The 25,266-nt window shown below is 45.6% G+C and overlaps 1 protein-coding gene and 2 non-coding genes across 7 annotated transcripts; 2 read left to right on the forward strand and 1 right to left on the reverse strand.

Annotated features, from left to right (window-relative positions):
* The first annotated feature begins 3,418 nt into the window (after positions 1-3,418).
* Ntaq1 (N-terminal glutamine amidase 1) lies at positions 3,419-23,598 on the forward strand. 5 transcript variants are annotated; one of them, XR_015624234.1, is made up of 6 exons: positions 3,419-3,674; positions 13,067-13,174; positions 14,846-14,896; positions 17,699-17,847; positions 18,784-18,908; positions 22,831-23,598. XR_015624234.1 is itself a non-coding variant. In NM_001025024.2 (6 exon segments), coding segments are annotated over 6 exon segments (624 nt in total). In that variant the 5' UTR covers positions 3,446-3,585; the 3' UTR covers positions 22,941-23,590.
* Positions 5,578-5,639, reverse strand: LOC120093937 (U7 small nuclear RNA). The gene has a single exon (XR_015626211.1). It is a non-coding gene; the product is annotated as a U7 small nuclear RNA (small nuclear RNA).
* On the forward strand, positions 10,868-10,994 carry Snora11g (small nucleolar RNA, H/ACA box 11G). The gene has a single exon (XR_015626189.1). It is a non-coding gene; the product is annotated as a small nucleolar RNA SNORA11 (small nucleolar RNA).
* Positions 23,599-25,266: the final 1,668 nt, after the last annotated feature.

Consider the following 25,266-nt stretch of genomic DNA (forward strand, 5'->3'; position numbering starts at 1 on the left):
TGAGAATCAAAAAGAAGCTGTGTTTCAGAGATAGCCAAGGTTACCTCATGCTGCATCTGGAATTAGCAATGTGTACGAATCACCCACTGGTACTGGTTTTGAAGGCATGAAGGTGTGGGTCATGGAGAGCAGCTGAGGCTTGGCACTGTGAGAGGCCAGGGAAGGCCATTGGTGAAAGTGTCGCCTCAGTTGCAGTTAAACAATCCAGGACTGAGGGGGTCATGCAAAGAAGTTGAGGCTTGGCACCATGAAGGGAGCTTATAGAGGTGATTGGTGAAGTCTAGGTACAGCAGAAGGATTGCAGATGCCAGTACCATGGGATGATCACCAAGAACAGCAGCGGCAGTGGAATGGAGTCAACCAGAGCCTAGAGTACTGCATAGGGCAGAGCTGGAGAAGTGACCCAGGGCAGGAGAAGTGGTGGAGAAGTGACCCAAGCCCTTTGGAGGAACCTAGAAGATCATGTGTGGATCCCAGACTTTGGAAAAAGAAGCTGTAAAGTTCAAGTTCCCCTGGAGACCCTAAGATGTTCGAGATTCCAGAGCCATGAGATACCTGCTGAGGAAAGTTGCTAACAGGGAGTGGAACCAGCCCAGGAGAAAGAAGTTTGCTGCAGTCAGCAAAGATGAAAAAGGAGGTGGAGATCTGAAGAGCACTTCGACATCAGACACGGAGATGCAGAGTTTAGAGTTTGCCCAAGTGGATTTTGGTCTTTTTTGGTCCGTATTTCCTCCCTATGTCATTTTGGAATGGTAATGTATATCCTTTGATGTTTGAGTTTGACTTTATAGGGATTACAGTTAAGTGATTGAATGCATCTCAGAAAAGATTTGAACTTTGGACTTTTAACATCGTTGAGACTGCTATAGACTATGGGGACTTTTGAAGTTGGACTAAACATATTTTTTACACTATGGGTAGGTATGGCCCTCATAGACTCACATGTTTGGACAAGTCTGTGGGGGCCAGGGAGTGGACTGTGGTGGTTTGAATATGTTTGGCTCAGGGAGTCACACTATTAGAAGGTGTGGCTTTGTTGAAGTAAGTGTGTCATTGTTGGGGTGGGCTTTGAGACACTCCTCATAGCCACATGGGAGACAGTCTTATGTTTGCCTGTGGAACTGAGATGCCAAATCTTTTAAGTTCAGACTTCATTTTAGAGAACCTGACCTAAGTTTGAACTCAGGTAAACTAAGAGGTTTGTACCTAGCATTAGTGTCCAAGTTGCCCCCCAACAAAACCTGAGCCTAGCTCCCAGTCTCTAGGCTAATTCCCAATAAGACCAGAGTTCCCAGGTTACACCCTCACAAGACCAGTGTTTCCAGGTTATTCATCCAACAAACTTGCACCCCCAGGTTACAAGCCCATCCCTTGCTTAATGACCACCAGTGCAGAGGGGAGCAGAAGTTAAGTTTATGATATGATTCCCAGCACCAGCCAATTATGTTAAATGCTACAGTAGCTTTCCAATTAGATGCTTGCACACGTACTCCCTGCTTGCTGCTTACTATAAAGTCTTGTCCTGATAAGACATTCGGGGCTCCCCCACAACCAAAACCATCCTGAGTGACAGTGGTGCATCGGGGAGACCCGAGCTAGCTTAAATTGAATAAAGACCTTGTTTGAGTTACATCAGATTGGCTCCTGTGTGATCACTAACATTACCCTGGCATAACGGAACAAGATGTAGAACTCTCAGCTACTCCAGCATCCTGCCTAGATGCTGCCATGCTTCCTGTCATGATAATAATGGACTGAACCTCTGACACTGTAAGCCAGCCCCAACTAAATGTTGTCTCTTGTGTTGACTTAGTCATGGTGTCTCTTCAAAGCAATGGTAACCCTAAGACAGCTGGAGTGGAACACCCACGTAAATAGTAACTTGAAACTGGTTCCTGTTCATTGAGGAAGGGAAGGGCTAATAGAAGGCAGATCAGTTTGCTGGAGTTGCCAAAGTGTGGGACGATGTGCAGTTGCAGGGCAGACAGGTAACCCCTAGACCATGGTGTGTGGGGGTAGGTGGGTGGGGTTGGGTGTGGTGTGGGGCAGATGAGGGGGAGTCTGAGAACAGCGGGGTTGATTCCCACAGCACCTGGGGCAAGAGTGCTATGAGGGGAGGAAAGAGGATGAAGGCCATTGTGTGATTGCTGTCCACCTACAACTGCAAGCATGCTTTCCCACGCTCTGGTGTCTGTCCAGAGCTGACCGCACTGCAGGTTAGGCTGATCACACATGATGGACTGAACTAGCTCTGGTCTGCTCGAAACTGCAGGGATTCTTGCCCTTGCAAAATCTTTCCATCCTTCTACTCAGAAAGCTTAACCTTACACTCATTTTACCAACCAAGAGAGGCTTCATGACACCCTCCCACACACCACTGAGCCTCTGTTGAATTGAATATTCAAGCTGAAGCAATAAATTGGTAACAGACACAAACACATGTTTAGTTCTTAGGATTTATGGGTTTTGGAAAGCAGCTAAACTTCACCAGTATACCACCAGCACTTTATGGGATTTGGGCCCCAGAAGGCTGAGAGTCTGGGTGGCCTATAAACCAATCTTAAGAGGTTCAGTTTTTGCAGGGACGTTCTGAGCACTTACAGCACACACAGGAAACTGGGATGTCTACAGAGAGTTCTCTGTGTCCTTCATTCACCCTGAATAAACACTTTTAGCAATTTGGTGTCTTTCCTTCTGAAAATAAATATGGTTAACACAACATGCTATCCAGACTCTTTAAATAAATTTTTTTAAAGAAAAATTCTTTTGTAGTCCAGGCTCACCTTGCACTCAAAGCAATCCTCCTGCCTCAGTCTCCTGCATGCAAGGATGCAAGGACTATCCGACACCACACCTGGTTAAAACTTTTTTCTTTAAAACACACACACACACACACACACACACACACACATCCAGATTAAAAGAAATTAAAATACAATATGGTCAGATTTGGATGCACTCGCTCAATTTTAGTCTTTCCCTCTTTCTCGGTTCCTGCTCGACTTCTAAAGCTTCAGCTGTCATGCCCAAGAATCTCTTACTTTAGGGTTTCTTCTGGTTTCATACAGCTGGCAACCTTAGCTGGAGAATAGGGGTATCCGGAAACTCATACCTAACACTGCTACAACACAAGCAATCCCTCCACCTGAGGGCGACTAGGTCCACGCAGCGCAGCTCAAGAACCGTTCGGTCGGAGGCGAGAGAAGCCTCTGAGTGGATCCTACTCAGCCCCAGGCTCCACCCACCATGTAAGACCTAGCAAGAACTACACAGTTCTTGGTGTCCGAGGATTCGCATTCCCAGCCGCCACTCCAGCAGTCCCGCCCCACCCCACCTTAGGCCCCACGCCCACTCATTCTCCCAGTCCCGCCCATCCGGAACCACGCAGTCTTCGTCGTCCCGGGCTCCGCCCTACGCTGCACTGGGTCCCGCCCACCCGGCTCCCGGCTCCCGGCTCCCGGCTCCCGGCTCTTCTACCCGGAAACTGTCCTGGCAGTCTACACTCCTGTCCTCTCCGCTTGGGAGATTGGCAACAATTGTGGCTAGCGGGTTGTTTAGTTGTTCTGTGAGCCACAGTTTCGGGTCATGGAGGGGGACAGCCGCGCCGCCACGGCCTCGCAGTACCAGCCGGCCTGCCCTACGCGGGACGCATGTGTCTACAGCAGCTGCTATTGGTGAGGGAGCGCGGGCGCGGTCCCCGGGAATCTGCGCGTCTTCGCGCGCCGCCACCAATGCGTTCCTCTCCCGGTCCTGCTCCGAGCGCGGCAGGCCCACACTGCCCGGGTTTGGCGCCGGGATGAGGAGGTTGGGGAACGCATTTCTGGTCTCCATAACTGGGCGAGGGCTGTGGGGTGGAGTTGAGGCGTCTTAGTGCACAGGGACGAGGTAGCGGAGTTAGACTGGAGACCCTACGGTAACTGTTGTGGTCTGTGTTGTTTCGGGTTGAAATAGAGGTCTTTTTAATTTTAAAGACAATGGAGACACAGAGTTTGTGGTAGCCGGAAACCCAGTCCATGCAACTGGCTATCCTGATCACCGAACTGGCGTGATGATAATGGTTACATTTGCACTGTCCTTGCCATATGCCAAACATTGTTTTGGGTGCACGGTGTAAATTAACTCAGTTGAAGCTCACAGTAACCCCAAGAGGTAGGCTCTGTTGTGATCGCAGCTTTGAAGAACTCTGAGGCACAAAAGGGTGCTGCTGTTTTACACAAGACCTCAGGATTGTGAGGTTAGTGCCCTTAGGCTACCTCTGCAGCTCAAACACTGTCCACCTTGGCTTTTTGGCTCCCAGGCCTCACCTTCCTTTTGTGTAGGGACTGCTTCCCCAACCCAGAAGAAATCTCAGGATCATGTAAACATACTCCTCCTCACTCTACCAAGGATACTAAGAACTTAACATTCATTCAGCCGTGACCACTTTAACCCAAGTCCAGTTGCTTGCTCTGGTTCTCAACTGCCCAACACTGCAACCCTTTAATACAGAGCCTCATGTGGTGATCCACAGCTGTAAAAATTTCATTGCTATTTCACAACTAATTTTGCTACAGTTATGAATCATAATGTAAATATCGGATATTTAACCCCACGACCCACAGATTGTGGGTCCACAGAGAGTGGATGGTAGAGCAATGTCTTGGAGACAGGTTCTATGGTAGTTATTGACAGAACAAAGGCTGAACCATAGAATGATTGTGGTTTGCCTCTGACCACACAACTAAGTGATGGAATGAGATCTGGAGTCTACATGGTGGTTGGAAGTCTTTGCTTTTTAGCTGTTGCATTGTATATCTGCTCCACTTGGTTTCCATTGCTAGTTTTTATCTGGAGCATTTCTGTATCTTTCATTTATTCAGTAAATATTTTGTTGGGATGTGAAATGTATGTTGGTTGATTCTGTCTGTGCACTGAGGTTTTAGCAGTAAAGAATGTGGATAAATTTCCTGGCAGTGCCAAGGAGCTAGGTCCTGGTTTCTAAAAGGGGTGTTTGGGATCAGTGAAAACAAACTACTTGGGGGTTGGAGAGATAACTCAGTGGTTAAGAGCACTGACTGTTCTCTTCCAGAGGTCCTGAGTTCAATTCCTAGCAACCACATGGTAGCTCACAACCTTCTGTAATGTGATCCGATGCCCTCTTCTGGTGTGGCTGAAGATAGCTACAGTGTACTTATATAAATAAAATAAATACATACATCTTAAAAAAAAAACCCCAACAAACTACTCAAAGTCAAATTGTGGGTCCAAGCTGCTGTCCTCTGCTGAGATGGCTCTCTAGATTGGGCTTTCGTTCTCTCTCTCTCTCTCTCTCTCTCTCTCTCTCTCTCTCTCTCTCTCTCTCTCTCTCTCTCTCTGTGTGTGTGTGTGTGTTCTGCTCCAGACAACTTTCAGACCACTCTGTGTGCTCTGCTCTAGACAGCTTTTTCTTGCTATTCTGAAAACCTTCCAGTTGAGACAGCTAGCTTTCTGCTCAAGACAGCTCTCTCTGTTAATAAAAATTCTAAAAGCTCTTTGAATAGCTCATGGATTTTCTGACCAAAGTCAGAAATCCTGTTAGAAAAAATTGAAAAGTAATTCTTGGGTTTTCTGATCAAGATCAGAAAGCCAGCGGGGGAAAAATTCTAAAAGAGCTATGTTTGCTCTTCAGACAACCTTCTCTGGATAGCTGCTGGAAAACATTCCTAAACAAGCTGTGTCAACTAAATAAATCCTATGAGAAAAAATTCTAAAAGAGCTATGAAAAATTCTGAAAGAGTTGGGTTCACCCTTCTTGGATTTTCCCACCATGTTCTAAATCCTGTTAGAAAAAAATCTTGAAGAGCTGTTTTTGATCTCCAGACAGCTCAGCTCTCTAAGAACTGCTACTGCTTATTTCATGAAGACCAAAAGCCCAGTTTTTAATTTGCATATCAATTCCATTATTTATTCCAGGTTCCCTTTTGATCCCTATGAATCCTGTGACCCCAACCCCTGAATTCTTAGGAGACAGCAAGCACTTTTTGTTTCTTTTTTTTAAAAAATATTTTATTTATTTATTATATATGAGTACCCTGTAGCTGTCTTCAGACACACCAGAAGAGGGCATCAGATCCCATTACAGATGGTTGTGAACCACCATGTGGTTGCTGGGATTTGAACTCAGGACCTCGGGAAGAACAGTCGGTGCTCTTAACCACTGAGCCATCTCTCCAGCCCTCCTTTTTTTTTTTTTTTTTTAATATTGCAAAAAGAATTCAGAGATCCGCCTGCCTTTGTAAACTTGGCTAGGTGGGACCTTGTCCTGAGATTACCGTTCCGACCACAGCTGGACCTAAATTCTCTCTGAGGCTGATCTTGAACGCAGGAATCTGCCTGCGTTTGTATCTGCCTGTATCTTTCCGACAAGCTGGCACGTAGTATAGCTGCCTCTGTTCCTTTAGACCTGTGAAACTCCTTTATACAATTCATATTGCATACTTAAATTTTTTGTGTAGTTGAGAAATTATATATATATATATATTTTTTTTTTTTTTGGTTCTTTTTTTTTTCCGGAGCTGGGGACCGAACCCAGGGCCTTGTGCTTCCTAGGTAAGCGCTCTACCACTGAGCTAAATCCCCAGCCCCGAGAAGTTATATATTTTTGAGCTCATGTTTTTAGGGCTCTTGTTCCACAGCCTTAAGGGTTGTCTCGAAGGTCCCAGTGTTTACCTTTTTGTTGAGACATTAGCCACACCTTCGCCTCCTGGACTCAGACTGTCTTGTCTGTCTCTGATTATCACAGAGTCATTAACGTTGACTGGGAGGCCATTCCTCAGGGGAGTGTGAAAATGTACACAGTTGTACAAACAAGCATTATGCCCAACCTGCTAGCCCTGTCCTAGGAGCAGGAATCGTGGCATTCTGTCCTACCAAGGCCATGCCAGATCTGGCAGGTCAGGATCTCCCAATTCTTATGTTTCAGTGTTGGAAAGCAGACAGCCGTACAAAGGCAAGGCGTGTCTGGTAGTCAGGGCTGTGAGGAGAAGAGGATGAGAGGGAAGATGGTGGCTGGTCCTGCTTTATATTAGGCTACTGAGGGAAAACATGGTTGATGAGGTAATGCATCTGAGAACAGAAATCTGAGGGAAATGCATAGGCACTTTGTTTAGAAGGTCATTTCAGGCAGGGAACGCAGACTGTACAGAAGCTCTAAGGATACACATGGTGGCGAGAGTTTCTAGGAGTAGTAAAGGCTATGGTGAAAAGGAATGGAGCAGTTGGGTGGAGGAGGGGCGTCTCTTCACTAGGTGCTGGAGCCAACCCTTTTGTCAGTCAAAACTGGAACCGCCACTAGGGGAGTGAGGATGATTTTAGGAAACGCAGAAAAAAAGATGCAAGAGATAGATATGGGAGGACGGCTGCTCAATGCCATGCCAGCAGCCGCTGTATTTTCACAGCAACAGAAAGTGGGGCCAATTCCAGGAAGTTAAACAATGACCACAAATGCTTACGTGTTGATTTTATGGTACACAGTATCTATGTTTGACTAAAGACCGCTTCCTTTAGGCTTGGACAAGTCTCCCAAGGACGTATGCCTAACGACTTGGCAGGATAGAACGCACAGAGACAGATGTAAGCAGATTCACTCATGATTAACCACAAGCAAGAAGTCAGACAAAGTAAACTCCAGATGTGCTCCCCGCAAATAGGTGATCTCTTTTTGGCTTCCTGAGTTGCAGCTGAGCTCTCCTCTGCCGTCATGGCGACTGTTCCAGTTGCTTCCTAATAGGCCTGTTTGCCTACTTCTCTGTGAAGGTTGATATTGTTGATTTGACACAATTTGACAGGATCTAGAATCACCTGGGAGATAAACGTGTAGGCTTGTCTGTGAGGGAGATTTTAGATTGCTTTAATGGAGATGGAAGGGCCACCCAAAAAGTGGGCAACATTTTGTGGACTGATGTCCCTGCCTGAATAAAAAGGAGAAACAGAGCCGAGCTTATCTCTCAGCTTCCCTGACTCCCAGTACAGTGTGCCTAGCTGCTTCAGGCCTTCCCCACTGAGTTAGACCCTTCCTAATGATGTTGCTGGCTGGGTAGTGGTAGCACATGCCTTGGATCCAGAGGCAGAGGCAGGCAGAGGGGATCTATGAATTCAAGACCAGCCTGGTATACAGAGCTAGTTCCAGGAGAGCCAAGGCTGCACAGAGAAACCCTGTCTCAACCAGAAAACAAACAAACAAAAAACCCTAAAAGATGTTGCCATAGCAACGGGGGAAATAACACTCTGCTGGTTTCATACTGCATATATGTCCATATACTACATGAGTCACTGGTACCCATGAGGCTAGAAGAAGATCCCAGAGTCTGGATTTAGTGCTGGGAAGAGCAACAAGTGCTTTTTACTGCCTAGTCATCTCTCCAGACCATATCTCCCCCTCTCTTCTTTCCCTACCCCCCTCCCTCCCTCCCTTCCTTCTTTCCTTCCTTCCTTCCTCCCTTTTTTCCTATAAAACAGGATCTTACTGTCTGTCCAAGAACTCACTATGTAAACCAGGCTGGCCTCCAGCTCACAGAAGCATACCTGCCTGAGTGCTGGGATTAAAAACCCATGCCACCATGCCAGGCTTGCTGATCATATTTTGTGGGATAGACTTAGAGACCACAGAGTCTGCTTCTGAGCACCACAGACTAGCCGGTTTGTTTTTCCCAGGCCTGCGTCCTTACAACTTCATTTTGAACCTGCCTTCTCTTCCCTTTTGCAGGGTTCCTAGCCTTGACTTGTTGGCATTTTGAATATCAATTCTTCTTTTAGTGTGTTTTATAGCATTTTTGTCCTGTGTGAGATAGATGCTGTTACCAGGCCCCCTACCCCACCCCCCAGCTGTGACAAACAGGTCTCTAGACCTTGTCCTGCTGTGATTGGCTTGTCCGTAGGCACACCTAACTGCATTGTTTCTCCCAGTTCTTCTGTCTTGAAATAAATGCTGCTTCTGCAGTCTGTGTTCTGTTAGATGTTACTGTTCTTTCCAGATCCTACTTAATGATGAGAATGGTAGCTAAGATGTGTGGGACTGTGTGGTTTTGCAGGTTTTCCTCCCCATCCCTATCCCAGTGCTTAAGTATTGAACCCCAAAGGGTCTTGAGTTTGTCTAGCATTGTCATTGAGGACTTCCCACACACACCCCGCCCCCAGCACTTTACATTGCATTTCACATTGCCCTGGGCTAGGTGCTTCACTGTGTCTGCTTCTCCAAATTCAGCTCATGGGTTACGCGGGCTGCAGTCTCAGCTCTTTGTTGCTTTCGTAGCCCTTTTGCTAGGGATAAGATCAACTGATATCCTGGAGATGTTATCATCACCACTCCCTGTTTTAGTTTCCATTTAACAGTTAAGTAGATTCCAGGGCCTGGGCAAATGCAGAGTACTTTCTATTCCTACTGTAGCTCCCAGCATTTCCAAATGTAAGGACCTCACTCCCAACCCCCTTAACATCAAACATTTCATGGAAAGGCAGGGCTAGAGAGATGGCCTAAGCTGTTTAGAACACTGGCTGCAATCCCAGCTCCCTCTGGCAGAGGCCAGGACGATAACCTCAAGTTAGAGACTGGCCTCCGTTCCACAGCAAGTTCTAGGCCAGATCCTGTCTCAAATACGAAACAACAAAAATTTCATGAGATTCCTCAACTTTGTATTAGTTGTGTTATGGAATATAATTAATGACTGAGTTTGGTGGCATATGCTTTTAATCTTAGCACTCTGGAGGCAGAGGCAGGAGGATCTCTGAGTTTGAGGTTAGTCTAGTCTACATAGTGGGCTATGTGGCAACAAGCCAGCCAGAGCTACACAGTTAGATCCTGTCTCAAAATAAGTTAGTGAAAAAGGAACTTTTAGGGCTGGAGAGATGGCTCAGTGGTTAAGAGCACTGGCTGTTCTTCCAGAGGTCCTGAGTTTAATTCCCAGCAACCACATGGTGGTTCACAACCATCTGTAATGGGAATCCAATTTCCTTTTCTGGTGTGTCCGTGGATGGCTATAGTGTACTCATATAAAATAAATAAATGAATCTTTTAAAAAAAGGAACCTTTAGCTTCATTTTTAATTTAACTTTATTTTTTTTAAAGATTTATTTATTTATTTTATTTATGAGTACACTCTATCTGTCTTCAGACACAGCAGAAGAGGGCATTGGAACCCATTACAGATGATTGTGAGCCATCATGTGGTTGCTGGGAATTGAACTCAGGACCTCTGGAAGAACAGCCAGTGCTCTTAACCGCTGAGCCATCTGTTCAGCCCTCATTTTTTATTTTTATTTAGTTTTTTATTTATTTGTTTTCTGGAGACAGGGTTTCTCTGTGTAGCCCTGGCTGTCATAAAATTCTATCTGTAGACTAGACTGGCCTCAAACTCAGAGCTCCACCTGACTCTTCCTCCTGAGTGCTGGGATTAAAGGCGTGTATCACCACTACTGCCACATTTTATTTTTTTCCCTATGTAACATTCACAGAAATTTGAGAAATATCGGGCAGTGTATATTCAAGCCATATCATGAGTTCTGCCTGCTAATGCTGTTTGTAGACTCTTGAACGGTGCCTTAACTCCAAACCACCTTCAGGATGGAGACGGGGACAAGGCAAAAAGGAGAAACTGCTAGCCTGTACCTAAGCTGTTTCCCCATCTCTCTGAACTAATGACTCCTCCTCTGCTGTCTTTATGCACCTTTAATGGACCCCCTGGGATAATTGGTGCTTTGCCTCTATGCCTCTGGTCTGTAGGCATTAATTCATGATCTAAGCACTTAGCTGTGATGTGTATCTCATGCCCTTGAAGATGCTCCTGGTTAAGTTCAGAATTCCTGTGAGACCAGACCAACACATGTCTTCTCAGAACTTGGATAAACATTTTATGGGGTGTGCTCAGAGCAGAGGGCCTAAAGAGTGGCTTCTCTGTTTACAACGCACCCAAGAAGAATCTGGGACCATTGTAATGAGGGGCACAAGCAGTTTCCTCTCTGTGACTGGATCCCCTACATCTGTCTCCCCTATTCATCCACATAGCTTCCAGGCGAAACCAGTGGGACAGGACTTGGTATGGGGGAAGTGTTCCAGCATTTAGCTGCAGGGCGATGTCTAGAGCATAGTTGGTCCATGAGTGAGTGTCCATGGGTGGTCTGAGGAATGACGACTGGACCTGAGTTGGTTCTCTCTTCTCCTCCTGGATACCCAGGAGCGCACGCAGGTCTCAGGCTTAGCCTTTACCCTCTGAGCTAGTTTGCCCTCCCTGAATCTTTCTTAAAAGTGTAGGTGGGGTAAGGGGGACTAAAGTTACCAGCCAGCAAACCGGAAGACTTGAGTTCAATCTCTGGGACCCACAGTCCCTGAAAAGTTGTTCTCTGACTTCCACACATGCACTGTGACATGCAAAAATCTCTGTGTCTGTCTGTCTGTCTGTCTGTCTGTCTGTCTGTCTCTCTGTCTGTCTCTCTGTCTCTGTGTGTGTCTCTCTCTTTAAATGTAATCGAAAAAGCGTATTTCAGGGCTGGAGAGATAGATAGCTCTGCCGTTGGCAGCCCTGGCTGCTTCAATTCCTAGCAACCACATGGTGGCTCACAACCATCTGTAATGGGATCTAATGTCCTCTGCTGGTGTGTCTGCAGACAGCTACAGTGTAATTGTATACATAAAATAAATGCATAAATAGTTTTTAAAAAAAGAAAAAGCACATTTCTGTAATACTTTTTGTTTACTATAATTTCATAAATTTCCTGCATGCTGTTCCTGTCTTTCTCAGGTAGTGAGGTGTGGATGAGTAGAAATTGGCTCTAACAGTGAGTGATAGGGCCAGCAGAGCGCTCATGAGGCTTATTCTGAGCAGAGGTGTATCCGATTCATTACATACAGATAGGGACCCAGAGGCTGAGCCATGAAGTCAGCTAGGAGGAGTGCCTGTGCTTGCCTGTGCTTGGGAAGGAGGCTCAGTGTGATACCCTGAGCATTGCTTAAGCAGGTTCTGACTATGTCACATAGCTAATTGCCTGTCACATAGGGAGAGATTTGGCTGGGATAGAGCAGAGCATAGGAAGATGAATTTCGGTTTCCACCTTTTTTTTTTTTTTTTTTTTTTTTTTTAAAGCTCTGGCTGTCCCGGAACTCAGTCTGTAGACCAGGCTGGCCTCAAACCCAGAGATCTGCCTGTCTCTGCCTCTGCCTCTGCCCCTGCCCCTGCCTCTGCCTCTGCCTCTGCCTCTGCCCCTGCCCCTGCCCCTGCCCCTGCCCTGCCCCTGCCCCTGCCCCTGCCCCTGCCCCTGCCCCTGCCCCTGCCCCTGCCCCTGCCCCTGCCCCTGCCCCTGCCCCTGCCCCTGCCCCTGCCCCTGCCGTGCTGGGATTAAAGACGTGTGCCAACACTGTCCAGCTCCTAAAAGGACTTTTAAAATGATTTTTTTATTTTTTAAAATGGAAATGTTTTCAGTTTATTTTAATTTCATATATGTATGTGAGTGTGTATGTGAGTTTGTGCTTGTGAGTATGTCAGATCCCCCTGAAGCTGGAGTTACAGGCAGTTGTAAGCTGCGATGTGGTGCTAAGAATTAAACTAGAAGAGCAGTAGGCATGGTTAATCAATCACCAAGCCAATTCTCCAGCCCTATTTATTTTTGAAACAGGTCCTTACTATGTGGCCCTATCTGGCTTTGAATTGGAAGAGATCTGTCTCCCAAGTACTGGGATTTGAGGAAGGTGACAGTGTGGCGTAAGATTGAATTTTACAGAGGAGAAAAGCAGGGTTTGGAGAAGCCAGGAAGGAATTGCATAGCTGCTTTGCCTGGTGGTGATTGAGTTGGGATTCCAGAGTTTCTCAGCTTTTGGAGTCCTGACATAGTTTTTACTGGCCTCAGTCAGCCTCCTGGGGTAGGAAAGGGCCCTCTGCACGTGTGCACCCAGTACAGGTGGGCTAGCAGCTGTTGGCTGTGCCAAAGCCACCTGTTAACCAGCTGTCAGATGAGGCGGTTACGGTCTTCTCTAGTTATATCCTCACCCATCTTTTGTTTAAATCCAAAAGAACAGCTGTTCACTTGTAATTATATTGATTAAGCAATCATTTTGTTTCAGTGAGGAAAACATTTGGAAGCTCTGTGAATACATCAAAACACACAACCAGTATCTGTTGGAGGAGTGCTACGCTGTCTTCATATCGAATGAGAAGAAGATGGTAAGTTGGTAAGTGATGACGGAATGAGGTGAGGCTCAGGGGGACCTGAGAAGCCAAGTACAGCGCAGACACTGTGCTGTTCTAACATACACTTTGGAGCAGCAACCTTTCAAACATTTAGTTTCATTTAGATTCACTTTAGAAGTATTTAGTCCCTTACTCTAGGTGACAAACCGTGTGATGGTGTATTTATGCAGATTACATTCCCTCCCCTCCTTCCTTTTTGAGACAGTGCCTCATAGTATAGACCTTGGCTGACCTGAAACTCACTGTGTAGACCAGACTGGCCACAGACTGAGGCACCCTTCTGAGAACTGGGATTATAGGCACGCTGCATGTATGGCTTAGAGCTTTTTAAAAATTGTGTTATTAGAGCCGCCTGACTCAGATTTGAAGTAAAGGTTTGTCTCTGTAGTTTAAATAGAGCTGTAGTAAACTTTCGTGAATCGTTAGATGCAGCCCTTTGTGCCATCTTTGGGGTTAATAAAAGTCCTATGAAATAGGCCAGGTTTATTTTAATGACTTCTGTTTCTAGAGACAGAGCTCATGTTACCTCAGCACTTCAGCCTCACACTCATTATGTAGCCAAGGCTGGGGCTGCAGCCTCATACTGCCATGTCTGCTAACTTTCTCTACATAAAAAAAGGCGAAGAAGGAAGCCAGGCAACAGTGGCTGAAACATTTGGGAGGCAGGGGCAGGCATATCTCTGAGTTTGAGGCCAGCCTGGTCTACAGAGTGAGTTCCAGGATAGCCGGGGCTACACAGAAAAAAACCCTGTCTCGAAAAACAAAACAAAAAAATATGAAGAAGGAAAGATGCAGAGAGGTCTCAGGATAACTGAACGGGAAGGCAGGACTTGACCCTGCCTGGCCTTCTTTCTCCTAGTCTAGGCCTTCCTGCTCTCTGGAGGGCACTGCAGTCTTCTCTCCTGAAGGACGCTAACACTTAGGATTGGGACATCATCCCTTCACGTTGATATTAATTGCTTAGAAACATAAACACTTTGATTTTTTTAAAAAAGATTTACTTATTTTTATTTCATGTGCATTGGTGTTTTGACTGCATGCATGTCTGTGTGAGGGTGTCAGATCCTCTGGAACTAGAGTTACAGACAGTTGTGAGCCGCCATGTGGGTCCTGGGAATTGAACCTGGGTCTTCTGGAAGAGCAGCTTGACCACTGAGCCATCTCTCCAGACCCAACATTTTTGATTTTTAAATTTAATTTAGTTAACTTAATTATTGTTTCTGAGATAGGGTCTCACTGTGTAGTCTCGGCTGGCCTGGAACTTACTAAGTAGACCAGGCTGGCTTCAAATTCACAGAGAGACACCTGCCTCTGCTTTTGAGTGTTGGGTTTAAAGGTGTGTGCAAGCATGCTTGATTGGTTTTTTTCGGGGGAAGGGTTGGGGAGACTACAGGTATGGGTGTTTGCCTACCTATGTGTCTGTGTACCCTGTGTGCACTGTGCCTACAGAATCCAGAAGAAGGGGTTGGATTCCTTGGAACTCGAGCTACAGATGTTTGTAAGCTGCCATGTGGATGCTGGGAACAAATCCTGGGTCCTCTGCAAGAGCAGCAAGTACTTTCCACTTCTGAATAGTTTATTGCTCATCAGTGTACTGCTTTAGAGGACCGACCAGGATCTGAAGAAACTCACGGATGTCCTATATTTTGTAGGTACCTATTTGGAAACAGCAGGCAAGACCTGAGAATGGACCTGTGATCTGGGTAAGATGGCCACCCAAGCATCTCTGATGCATTGTTCTGTGTGGCCTCTGAGTGACCAGTGTGCTGTCGTAAAGCAGAATTGAAGGGACACTAGAGAAAGGCTATGACAATTGTTAATACAGGGATCTCCTGAGAAAGGATGTTATTGTGGATGTATGTTCTTCTAAATTTTTCTTTTGGGATCTATAGTGGTTTGTGTATGAAATGTCCTCTACAGGCTACAGTGTTTGAATTCCTGTCCCCTAGCTGGGAGTGCTGTTCTGTGGGATTGGAACCCTTGAGATCTGAGGCCTAGCTAGTAGAAGTGTGTTACTGGCGCTGGACCCTGAAGGTTCTACCTACTTGTTATGACCCATGTTCTCTCTTTCTCTTCCTCCCAGTCTGTTGTCATGTGAGGAGCAATTACCTCCCATTTCTGTTGCCATGGACAGTCACTCCCCTCATTATGCCTAACCTGTAGGGTTGGTTGATGGTAGTCTGAAACCATGAGCCAAGATAAACATTTGCTCACTTAGGTTGTTTGTATGTGGAGTTGAGAAATGTCGACGAGTACAGAATTACACAGGGAATCTGAGGCAGGGTCTTTCTGTGTACTTTTGTTTGGCCTGAACCTTCCAATTCTCCTGTCCCATCTCCCAAGTGCTGGATTTAGAGATGTGTCTGGCTTTTAGTAATTTTTATAAATGTCCAATGTAAGAAAAATTTGTGGTTTCCCAGGTAGCATTAGGAGCTTTTTACATATAGCCTGGTTGGTGTTTGACGTATCTGGAGACTGATTAAAAGTATAAATTGCTGTGTTAGTTTATCTAGGCCTCAGTGTGCTTGCCTGCTCTTGTTCTCTCTCTGTGTCTCTGTGTCTCTACCACACCCAGCTTAGTATTTTTCTGAATATTTATCATTTGTTTGTGGCCTGTGTGCGAGCATGTGTAGCAGGTGCACACAGAGGTGAGAATGAAGCTTTGTAGTGCTGCTTCTCGCCTGCTCTGTGGAGGGAATTTCTTCTGTTTCTGTTGCTGTGCTGTAGGCTCTGGGTTCGCTGGCCTGTGAGCTTATAGGCCTGTCTGCACCTTTCACTTGGCCGCAGGAGTGCTGGGACTGCAGGTAGATGTTTAATACCACGTCCATAGGCTTTTGACGTGAGTTTCTGGAGGTGGAGTTGAACTGTCAGGCTTCTGTGGCTGGTCCCTTTTCCTGCTGAGTCATCCCTGACTCAAGATCTCCTACTTCACTAAGTCGTAGGTAAATGTGACCAGTGCTGTGGTGGAGGAGAACTGGTCAGCAGGCCAGGAGGAAGTGGGGCTGTTAGTGGGCAGCAGCTCTTAACTCATCTGAAGGGAGGGAGTGTACTTGTTTGATAGATCCATTTCTACTTTCCTCAGTTGGAGCTGGAGCTGCAGGGAGCACTGGGCACACAGTGTCCCCTGTGTTGATTATCTCTTCATCTCATCAGGGAAAGTGTTAGCACGCTGAGACACGCTGAGGAAACTCCAGGTGCTGTTAGCACACTTGTACGCTCAACGGGTGTTCTGGTGCGTTTTCTCCTGCAACATTTTCTCCTGGGTTTGAAGCACCAGCCTGCATACCTGTCCCTTGAGAGTCCTATGTCCTCCTTGCCATCAGCTGGTGCTGGCAGTGCCTTGTATCTGGAGAGTAAGAGGTAGCCTCCATTCTGTAACCAGCAGGGCTGTGAGAACTGTCTTTATCCTTCTCCCTTGAGATGAGATCCTTCCCAAGCACATGAAAGGTTGGCTGCTTTGTTTGTTTTTTCTTTTCCTTTTTTGGTTTAATTTTTTTTTTTAAATTAGAAAAGTAATACAAATTGGAAAGTCATGCTCTTCCTTGCCCTCACCTCGGGAAACCCCTACTTAGCAGTTTGGAGGGCCACTCACTTCCTGTCGCTGTAAATGGTACAGGGGACGAATCACGGTGAGGAGAGGTTATTTTGTGCTCATTTTGGGTTTCAGTCCATGACTGCTTGGCTCTGCATTTGCGCCTGTACTGAGGCACAGACACGTGGTGGGGCAGAGCTGTTTGTCTTATGGCCAAGGAGAGGAAGAAGAGGAAAGGGCTGGGCTCCTAATGTCCTTCAAGGATACACCCCCAGTGACCAGGACACTTCTCACTAGGCTTCACTGTGTTTTTGTTTTTAAGGTCTCAGTATGTAGTTCTGACTGGCCTGGAACTCTGCATGTACCTCAGGCTGGCCTTGGACTCGCAGGGACCCACCTGCCTCTCCCTCTTGAGTGTCAGGATTAAAGTGTGTGTCACCACACCCATTCTGGCTTCACCACTTGAAGCTTCCACTGCCTCTCTATTGCCACCCTGATAAGTAAGCCTTCAATACAAGGTTTTTTTTTTTTTTTTTTTTTTTTTCCCCTGGGGGTGAGGGTGAATGGGTAGTGAAGATCCGAAGTGTAGAAGATACCTTTGAAGCCTTCTTTTGCATTCATGCATGTGAATAAGTATATGCTTCTTAATGCACATTTTGATCTTTACATGCTCAAACCTTGAAATATAATACAAAATACATCTGCGTCCTACAATCAGTTTTTCTGTCCAACTATAGAACATGGGGTGTTACGGAACAGTGTGTCACACACTGATTGTTTAGCCGTGTCCCAGTCACTGGCCACTTTTCAGAGTTGCGGCTTTGTGTTTCCTCTCATTTAGCTTAGGAGTTACAAGGAGAGGACGTTAGGCCGACGGCTGCTTCCCTGCTAATGTGCTGCTGTGTGCTGACCGTGATGTTGGGATGGACCGTCCTGCACTAACTGGGTTAACCTCAGTGATTATTATTCCTAGGATTATCATGTCGTTCTGCTTCATGTGTCAAGGGAAGGACAGAGCTTCATTTATGACCTTGATACTATTTTGCCATTTCCCTGCCCTTTCGACATTTACATAGAAGATGCCCTTAAGTCTGATGATGACATTCATCCACAGTTTAGGAGGTGAGGAAATTCAGTACCAAGCTACTGATTTTCTGAAGTAAGACTTGGTGATTACACAGAAGTCCCCTCTCTGCCTCCTTCCTCCTTTCCCTCCCTTTCCTTTTCTCAGTCTTTTTCTCTCTTCTCCCCTCCCCCTCTGCGCTTCCTCTCCCTTCTCCTCTGTCTCCACCCTCCTCTTTCTGCATTATTGGTGTGCCTGTTATGCAAGAGCTTAAGAGCATCTTAAAGCTTTAAAGGTTCCTCGTCATTCAAAGGGTTGGCGGCATTATAAATATCAGTGTGCTGAGGACCAGCCAAGCTTGAAGACCCAGGTTCCATCTCTGAGATTCACAGGGTGGAAAGAAAGAATTGATATCTATAGATTACCTTTGACCATAAACACACACACACACACACACACACACACACACACACACACACACACACACACGTGTTAAGAAAAAAGTGTGGGTTGGGGATTTAGCTCAGTGGTAGAGTGCTTGCCTAGCAAGGCCCTGGGTTCGGTCCCCAGCTCTGAAAAAAAAAAAAGAAAGAAAGAAAAAAGTGTGATGAGCTCAACATTTTCTTTCAGATGTGTTGAGGGTTTTTCTCTTGTTGCTGGAGTGTCAGCATGGCCAATGTTGTCAAAATCAAGAAAGTTGCAAGGCAACAGCAAAAGTCCTACCCTTTGCCCCTTCTGTGCAGTGTTACTAGAATGCTGGACCCCTTATGTGTAAATAAGAACAACTGGGTGATTTGCTCTCTGTATTTTCACAGCTTGGGGTTTCAGTCATTCCCTTCCGCTTGTACTAGCCACGCACATGTGCATGCATTCGTATCGGTGTGGAAACTCAGGAGTAGCCTTGTGTATCTCATAGAACAGAGTCCAGTTAGCAATGAGTTGGATTGCCAGCGGTGATAACTCCCTGATAGAAACGTGTGTTGATTTACCCGCAGGAAATTCAGAGTGGTTCGTGCTGACTCCTACTTGAAGAACTTTGCTTCTGACCGGTCTCACATGAAGGACTCGAGTGGGAACTGGAGAGAGCCCCCTCCAGAGTACCCCTGCATTGAAACTGGAGGTGAGCTGTGACTTTGCCTGTTCATTGCTCAGATCTGTGTCTCTCTTAGTCGGCTTGTTTAGTTTTGAGACAGGGTTTCTCTGTGTAGCCTTGGCTGTCTCGGAGCTCGCTCTCTAGACCAGACTGGCTGGCCTCTAACTCACAGAAATCCTCTTTCCTCTGCCTCCTGTGTGCTGGCACTAAGGGCATGAGCCACCTCTGCCTGTCTAGCCATCTTTGGAGAAGCTCCCCAAGTGGTGAGGATAAATGAGGGTACCCGTCCTCTGTACCTCCTGGATTCAGCAGTTAAGGCACAGAGAACAGGACTGGAAGGCAAAAGCCTTCTTGGGGAGAGTCCGAACAGAGGAACAGAAGCCATGGCAGTAGCCAACTGCTTGTTGTTGTAAACGTCTGCTGGGATGTTTACACACCGGTGTGTCCTACTGGGATCAGTAGCACATGGCTGTGCTGGGGTTTTATTCACTGCTAAAAGAAATCCCCGGTGCATCCTCCCAGTGTGTGAGGTGTCATTTTAGTAACCCTGTAATAAACCTATGTTCAGAGAGTTTTATCGTGACACTTCCTTTCTGTGCTTCTCGGCAGTAGTCCAGTTGAGGGCGCCCTGAGAGTTAACAGAGCAGGCTGTTCCCTCTGTTTACTTTTGTTCCGTACTCATATGCTTTCGAGACATTGTCTGTGACTGTAAATTGTTCACACCATTCCAGTTATGGGTGAGATCATCCCATCACATGGCTAATGTGGTCTGCAGGAAAATGGCCTGTAGGCTATGCAGGATTCTTCAGAAACAGGGCAAGGTCATCAGTAGCTCTTTAGGGAAGAAAGCATAAAACAGCTAACGTATTTGAAGGGCATGGACTCTTAATGAGGGTTCTCAAGTCTCAGCAAGAAGATAATGAAAGAAACCACAACAAAAACTGTAATTGCTTCCTCTTGTCTTACCCTAGCTTTCCCATGACAGCCATGAGAGCTGTGTTAGGAAAAGGTGACTGGGTACCCTGGGGCTAACCTGGGCACCTAGTGCCTTGGGGTGGTGGGGGGAGGTGACTGGGTACCCTGGGGCTAGCCTGGGCACCTAGTGCCTTCCGGGGGACCCATTTCCTGTGTAGATGTGGATTCCTGCAGCCTGGTACTCGGTTGATAATTAGCACACGGTCTTATCAGGACTTGGTCCTTTTCTTTGCAACTCAGTGCACAGTAGGTCATAGCACATGTGGCCTTATCAGCCGGTAGCTCTAGGTGCCATGCTAAGCTTTAGCTAGCTTCTGCACATATAAACGTAATCTGTAATGCGAGCTGGGAAGATGGCTAGATTGGTCAAATGCCTGCCGAACAAGCATGAGGACCCGATTTGAATCTACACTCCCCCCATCCCCCTGTCTCCTGGAGCAGAGATTTTTCTCTATAGCCCTGGCTGTCTTGGAACTCACTCCATAGACCAGGTTGACCTTGAACTCACAGACCTGCCTGCCTCTGCCTTCCCAGTGCTGGGGTTAAAGGTGTGTGCCAGTACAGCCCAGCTGAGTTGGGATCTTCAGTGCCCACACAAAAGGCAGGTGTGGTGGCATCTTTAATCCTAGCACAGGAGGGGTGGATCCCTGAAGCTGGCCACATTAGTTAGACCAGTGAAGCCCAGGTTCTATGAGAAACCTTCTCTTAAAACATGGGTGGGGAGCTACCAAGGAGGACACCGATGTCCATCTCTGTTTTCCACCTATGTGAACGAAGCACAACCCCTCGTACACACACATAAACAATCCTGCACTGTCTCTCAAGAATATTGTTTTTTGGGGGCGATTTTGGAGGAGTTGTAGGAAGAGAAAGAATATGGCCAAAATACATCATATGAAACTCTTGATAAACAAAAGCATTTTAAAAGTATTTTATTTTCTTTAAAAAAAAAATTTGTTAGCTAGGCTATAGTGGCACAAGCCTTTAATCTCAGCACTTGGGAGGCAAAGGCAGGAAGATCTCTGAGTTCGAGGCCAGGTTGTCCTACAAATCAAGTTCCAGGACAGCCAGGGCTAGACTCAAAGAAACCCTGTCTTGGAAAACAAAAACAAACAAACCAAAGATTTTTTTTGTTGTTTATTTTAAAATTTTAGGTATTTTTAATTTTTTTAAAATTAAAATATAATTACACTGTTGTCCCCCTTCCCTTTTATTTTTTAAATTTTATTTTTAGATGTCTTTATTTTATACTATGGATGCTTTGTTTGCATGTGTGTGTGTGTACACCACGTGGTGCTGAGACAGAGGCTGTCTTGAAACTAGAGTTGTGAGTGACCATCTCAGTGCTGGGACTTAAACCTGGGTCCTCTGCAAGAACAAGTGCTCTTAACCGCTGGGCCATCTCTCCAGCTCCTCTCTTTTATTATTTTAGACTTATAAGTGAGGACACTCTTTTATTTTACTTATTTTATTTTGGTTGTGAGACTAGCCTTTAACGGCTGAGCCATCTCTCCAGCCCTATTTTACTTATTTTAGACAGGATCTCACCATGTATTCCTGGCTGGCCTGAAGCTCAGTGTGTAGACCAGTTCATAGAGATCTACCTGCCTCTTCCTCCCCAGAGTTGGGATTAAAGGTGTATGCCACAATGCCTCTAGCTCTTAAAAAAGAGAAAAGGAAAGAAAAGCATAGCGTTGTTTTTGTTTTATGCATGAGAGCTTGCTTGCATGTACACACAGGGGCAGAAGAGGGTGTTGGATCCCCTGGAGTTACTGATGGTTGTGAGTTGCATGTGGATGCTGGGAACTGAACTTGGGTCCCTGGCAAGGGTGGCCAGTGCTCTTAGCCACTGAGCCGTCTCTCCCGCTCCCTTAAGAGTATTTTTAATATGCATATTGCTGTTTCCTTGCCGTTTATACTGCAGACACTGGGAATAGGGGTGACAGCTTGCTGTTTGCGACTGTGTCCTTGCTGTCCCTTTGAATGTCCTGTAACTTGCCCATTAAGCTTGGAAATTGACAGTTTGATTATGTGTGCACCCTCTCTACCACCTTTTGTTTTTAAATAATTTTAGGCTTCTAGAAAGTTTGCTAAGTAGGACAGAGTTCTTACATAACCCTCCTTCAGCTTCCCTTAGTCTTAAGTTTTCTTTTTAAAAAGATGTATTTATTTTCAATTTTTAAATGCGTGTGGGGGTTTTATGTATCCTGTGGCCAGTCAGAAGAGAGCATCAGATCTTGATCTGGAGTTACACATGGCTGCGAGCCACCATGTGTGTGGCTGTTGGGAATCGAACCCTGGACCCCTAGAAGAGCAGCAGCCAGTGCGTTCTTAACTGTTGAGCCTCCTCTCCAGGTCTTTGGTGTTAACAGTAGTGGGTAACCATAGAAACGTTAATGAGAATACTGTTCAGTTTTTCGGGGCTTCTCACTCATTTCTTTTTTCTTTTTTTAAAGATTTATTTAATATATATAAGTACACTGTAGCTGTCTTCAGATACACCAGAAGAGGGCATCGGATCTCATTATAGATGGTTGTGAGCCACCATGTGGTTGCTGGGATTTGAACTCAGGACCTCTGGAAGAGCAATCAGTGCTCTTAACCCCTGAGCCATCTCTCCAGCCCCCTCACTTATTTCTTATTTCTGGTGCAGAATCTAACTCAGGGGTATGGCATTTAGTCGTCGTATCTTTTTTGTCTTCCCCAGTCGTTGACAGTTCCCTTTCTTCCCCTCTTGTTCAGCCTTGATATTTGTAAATCAGTGGCCATGACTCATGTGCTGGGGCACCCTTCCATAGGCTGATGTGATGCGCGTCTTGAAGATGTGTATCTTGCTGTGTGTTTGGAGCAAGAACGTTGCAAGAGTGACCTTGAGCTCCCGCTTATGTGAATGGATTCCTCACCCCTTAGGTTCTTCTCTGGCTGCTAACCTGCAGTTTGTCTCAGCAGACGCTTCTTTCATGTTCTTTTCTAGACTCCAAAATGAACCTGAACGACTTCATCAGCATGGACCCTGCAGTAGGATGGGGAGCTGTCTACACGCTGTCTGAGTTTGTACATCGGTTCAGCAGCAAAAACTACTGAGCCTAATGCTAGCTTGTGCAACTAGAGGAACTCTAGGGTAGGAATAAGCCAACCTCCATTCCAGAGAGCAGTGAGGTACAGGTGGCCTAGAGGTATATATATTTCTCATTAAATTTGATTGGAAAATTAGTGAACACAAATAAAAGTGAATGAATAAGCCCCCCCCCCCCTTTTTTTTTTCAGCCTGGGGATCTATCCCAGAGTTCTGTCTCCAACCCTAATCAGTCAGTCCCCAGCCTCAGACATTAATGATGTGTCACATTGGGTATATGGTTACTAAAATGTTTCCCTGGCTTTCTTATTTCAATGTGTGAGATGTAGACCAGCAACTGCTTTTGTAAAACTAGAAGTGTGGACTTGGAGTCAGCTCCTTTGGTCTGCTGTGTCTGCTTCCTGTCTGGCTAGACTCTAAACTCCTTGAGCACAGGGTTGTGGCCTGTGGCTCTAAGACTCTGTTGCCCATTAGAGGGACCGGTAAAACGTTTCTAGAGACAGCTCTGCTGCTTGGAAAGGGACACTATTGTGAGCTGAATCAGCTGTAAGTATTAGTCTTTTTGGACTACAATGTTTAAAAAAGTTGCCAATACCTTGTCTGAGTGTTATTTGGCCCATTTACAAATGTAGCTTTAAATAAAAATGACTTAATTTTGTTTTTGAAGAGTCTGTGGCTTTTTCTCTGTGGTGGAGTTGGGCAGTGTTGAAGATTGAATCCATGACAATATGTTACTCCATGAATACGTGGCATGTACCAAACCACTGAAATAGATGATGATGATGATGATGATGATGATGATGATGATGTGTGTGTGTGTGTGTGTGTGTGTGTTTGTGTGTGTGGACCAGAGGTTGATGTCAAGTATCTTTCTCACTGTCCTTTACTTTCTGGGGACACATTATCTCACTAAACCTTGAGCTCACTGATGTTCTACACTAGTTCTCTTGCCTTTTGTCTCCTCAGCATGGGGGTTATAGCACATGCTGTCTTGCTTAGCTTTTTGTGTGTCTTGGGGGTTGAACTCAGCTCTTCATTTGGAAAGCACTTTACTGACAGCCATCTTCCCTCATCCTCTTTACGTCAGTCTTGATCAGAAATACCTAAGAATGTCTCAGTTATAGATGAAAAACAAAACAAAACATTGCTTTAAAATATATTAGTTAGAAGATACCTGAGAAATTTTAGTTTAGTCTTTTTTAAAATTATTTTTAATTATTATTTATCTATTTAATGTATATGAATACACTGTAGCTGTCTTTGGACACACTAGAAGAGGCATCGGATCCCATTACTGTGGTCATGAGCCACCATGTGGTTGCTGGGATTTGAACTCAAGACCTCTGGAACAGGAGCTAGTGCTCTTAACCACTGAGCTATCTCTCCAGCCCCTATTTAGTCTTATAATTTAAAGATTTTCACATTTAGTAATGATATCTCTTATTTATGGTTCTGCTGTAAAACAAAAGGTTTTTGTTGTGTTTTTTTTTTTTTTGAGACATATGTTTCTATGGAAACATAGCCTAACCCTGTGCAGTCTGCGCTGGTCTTGGCAGTCCTCCCACACCAGCTTTAATAAGCAATTTCTTATAGAAATTATGCCTGACCTTTTGCTCTTAGATCAGTTTTCTACCTAAGAAACTTTCTGGAGAGATGGCTCAGTGGTTAAGAACTCACTGACTGCTTTTCCAGAGGTCCTGAGTTCAATTCCCAGCAACCACATGGGATCTGTAATGGGATCCGATGCCCTCTTCTGATGTGTCAGAAGACAGCTACAGTGTACTCATATAAAGGAAGTTAATCTTTAAAATAAAGAAACTTTCTGTTTGCTAGGAGTCCTCTACTCTTCAGTTTACTCAGGGGTCTTAGATTTTGTTTGCTAGGAGTCCTCTACCACTTGGTTTATTCAGGGATCTTATTAGGTTAGGAATTGTCACTTCCCCATTGGGTTCATGTGTTTTGGATGATTCTGATAGGAAGCCATTGAACTGTGATGTAATAAATAGGAAATGTCTTTCTTTTTCTTTGTGTGTGGGAGTGGGTATGCAGGTGTATATTTAGAGACCAGAAGTCAACTTTTGGGGCTATTCCTCTTGTAACCGTCCACCTTCATTTTTTTGAGACACTCTCTCACTGAGACCTGAGACTGACTGCCTGATTCTGGTCAGCAAGCACCAAGGGTCTTCCTGTCCCTGCCTTCCTAGGCTGATAGAGCAAGTGGATCCTACTGTACCTGGCTCTTGAAGTCTTAATTTAGCTGGGTGGTGGTGGTTCAAGGCCAGCCTGATCTACAGAGCAAGTTCCAGGACAGCCTGGACTACACACAGAAACTCT

This window comes from Rattus norvegicus, chromosome 7 (genome assembly GCF_021556685.1).
Source record: "Rattus norvegicus strain SHRSP/BbbUtx chromosome 7, alternate assembly SHRSP_T2T, whole genome shotgun sequence".
Lineage (NCBI taxonomy): Eukaryota > Metazoa > Chordata > Mammalia > Rodentia > Muridae > Rattus > Rattus norvegicus.

Bases quoted from the DNA above. Each gene is read 5' to 3' on its own strand.
- Ntaq1 (XM_087558016.1), top strand. From the start codon at position 14,589: ATGGGTGTTTGCCTACCTATGTGTCTGTGTACCCTGTGTGCACTGTGC. The intron at 17,848-18,783 runs GTGAGGAAATTC...ATTTACCCGCAG, and splicing joins ATTCATCCACAGTTTAGGAG to GAAATTCAGAGTGGTTCGTG. The intron at 18,909-22,830 runs GTGAGCTGTGAC...GTTCTTTTCTAG, and splicing joins CCCCTGCATTGAAACTGGAG to ACTCCAAAATGAACCTGAAC.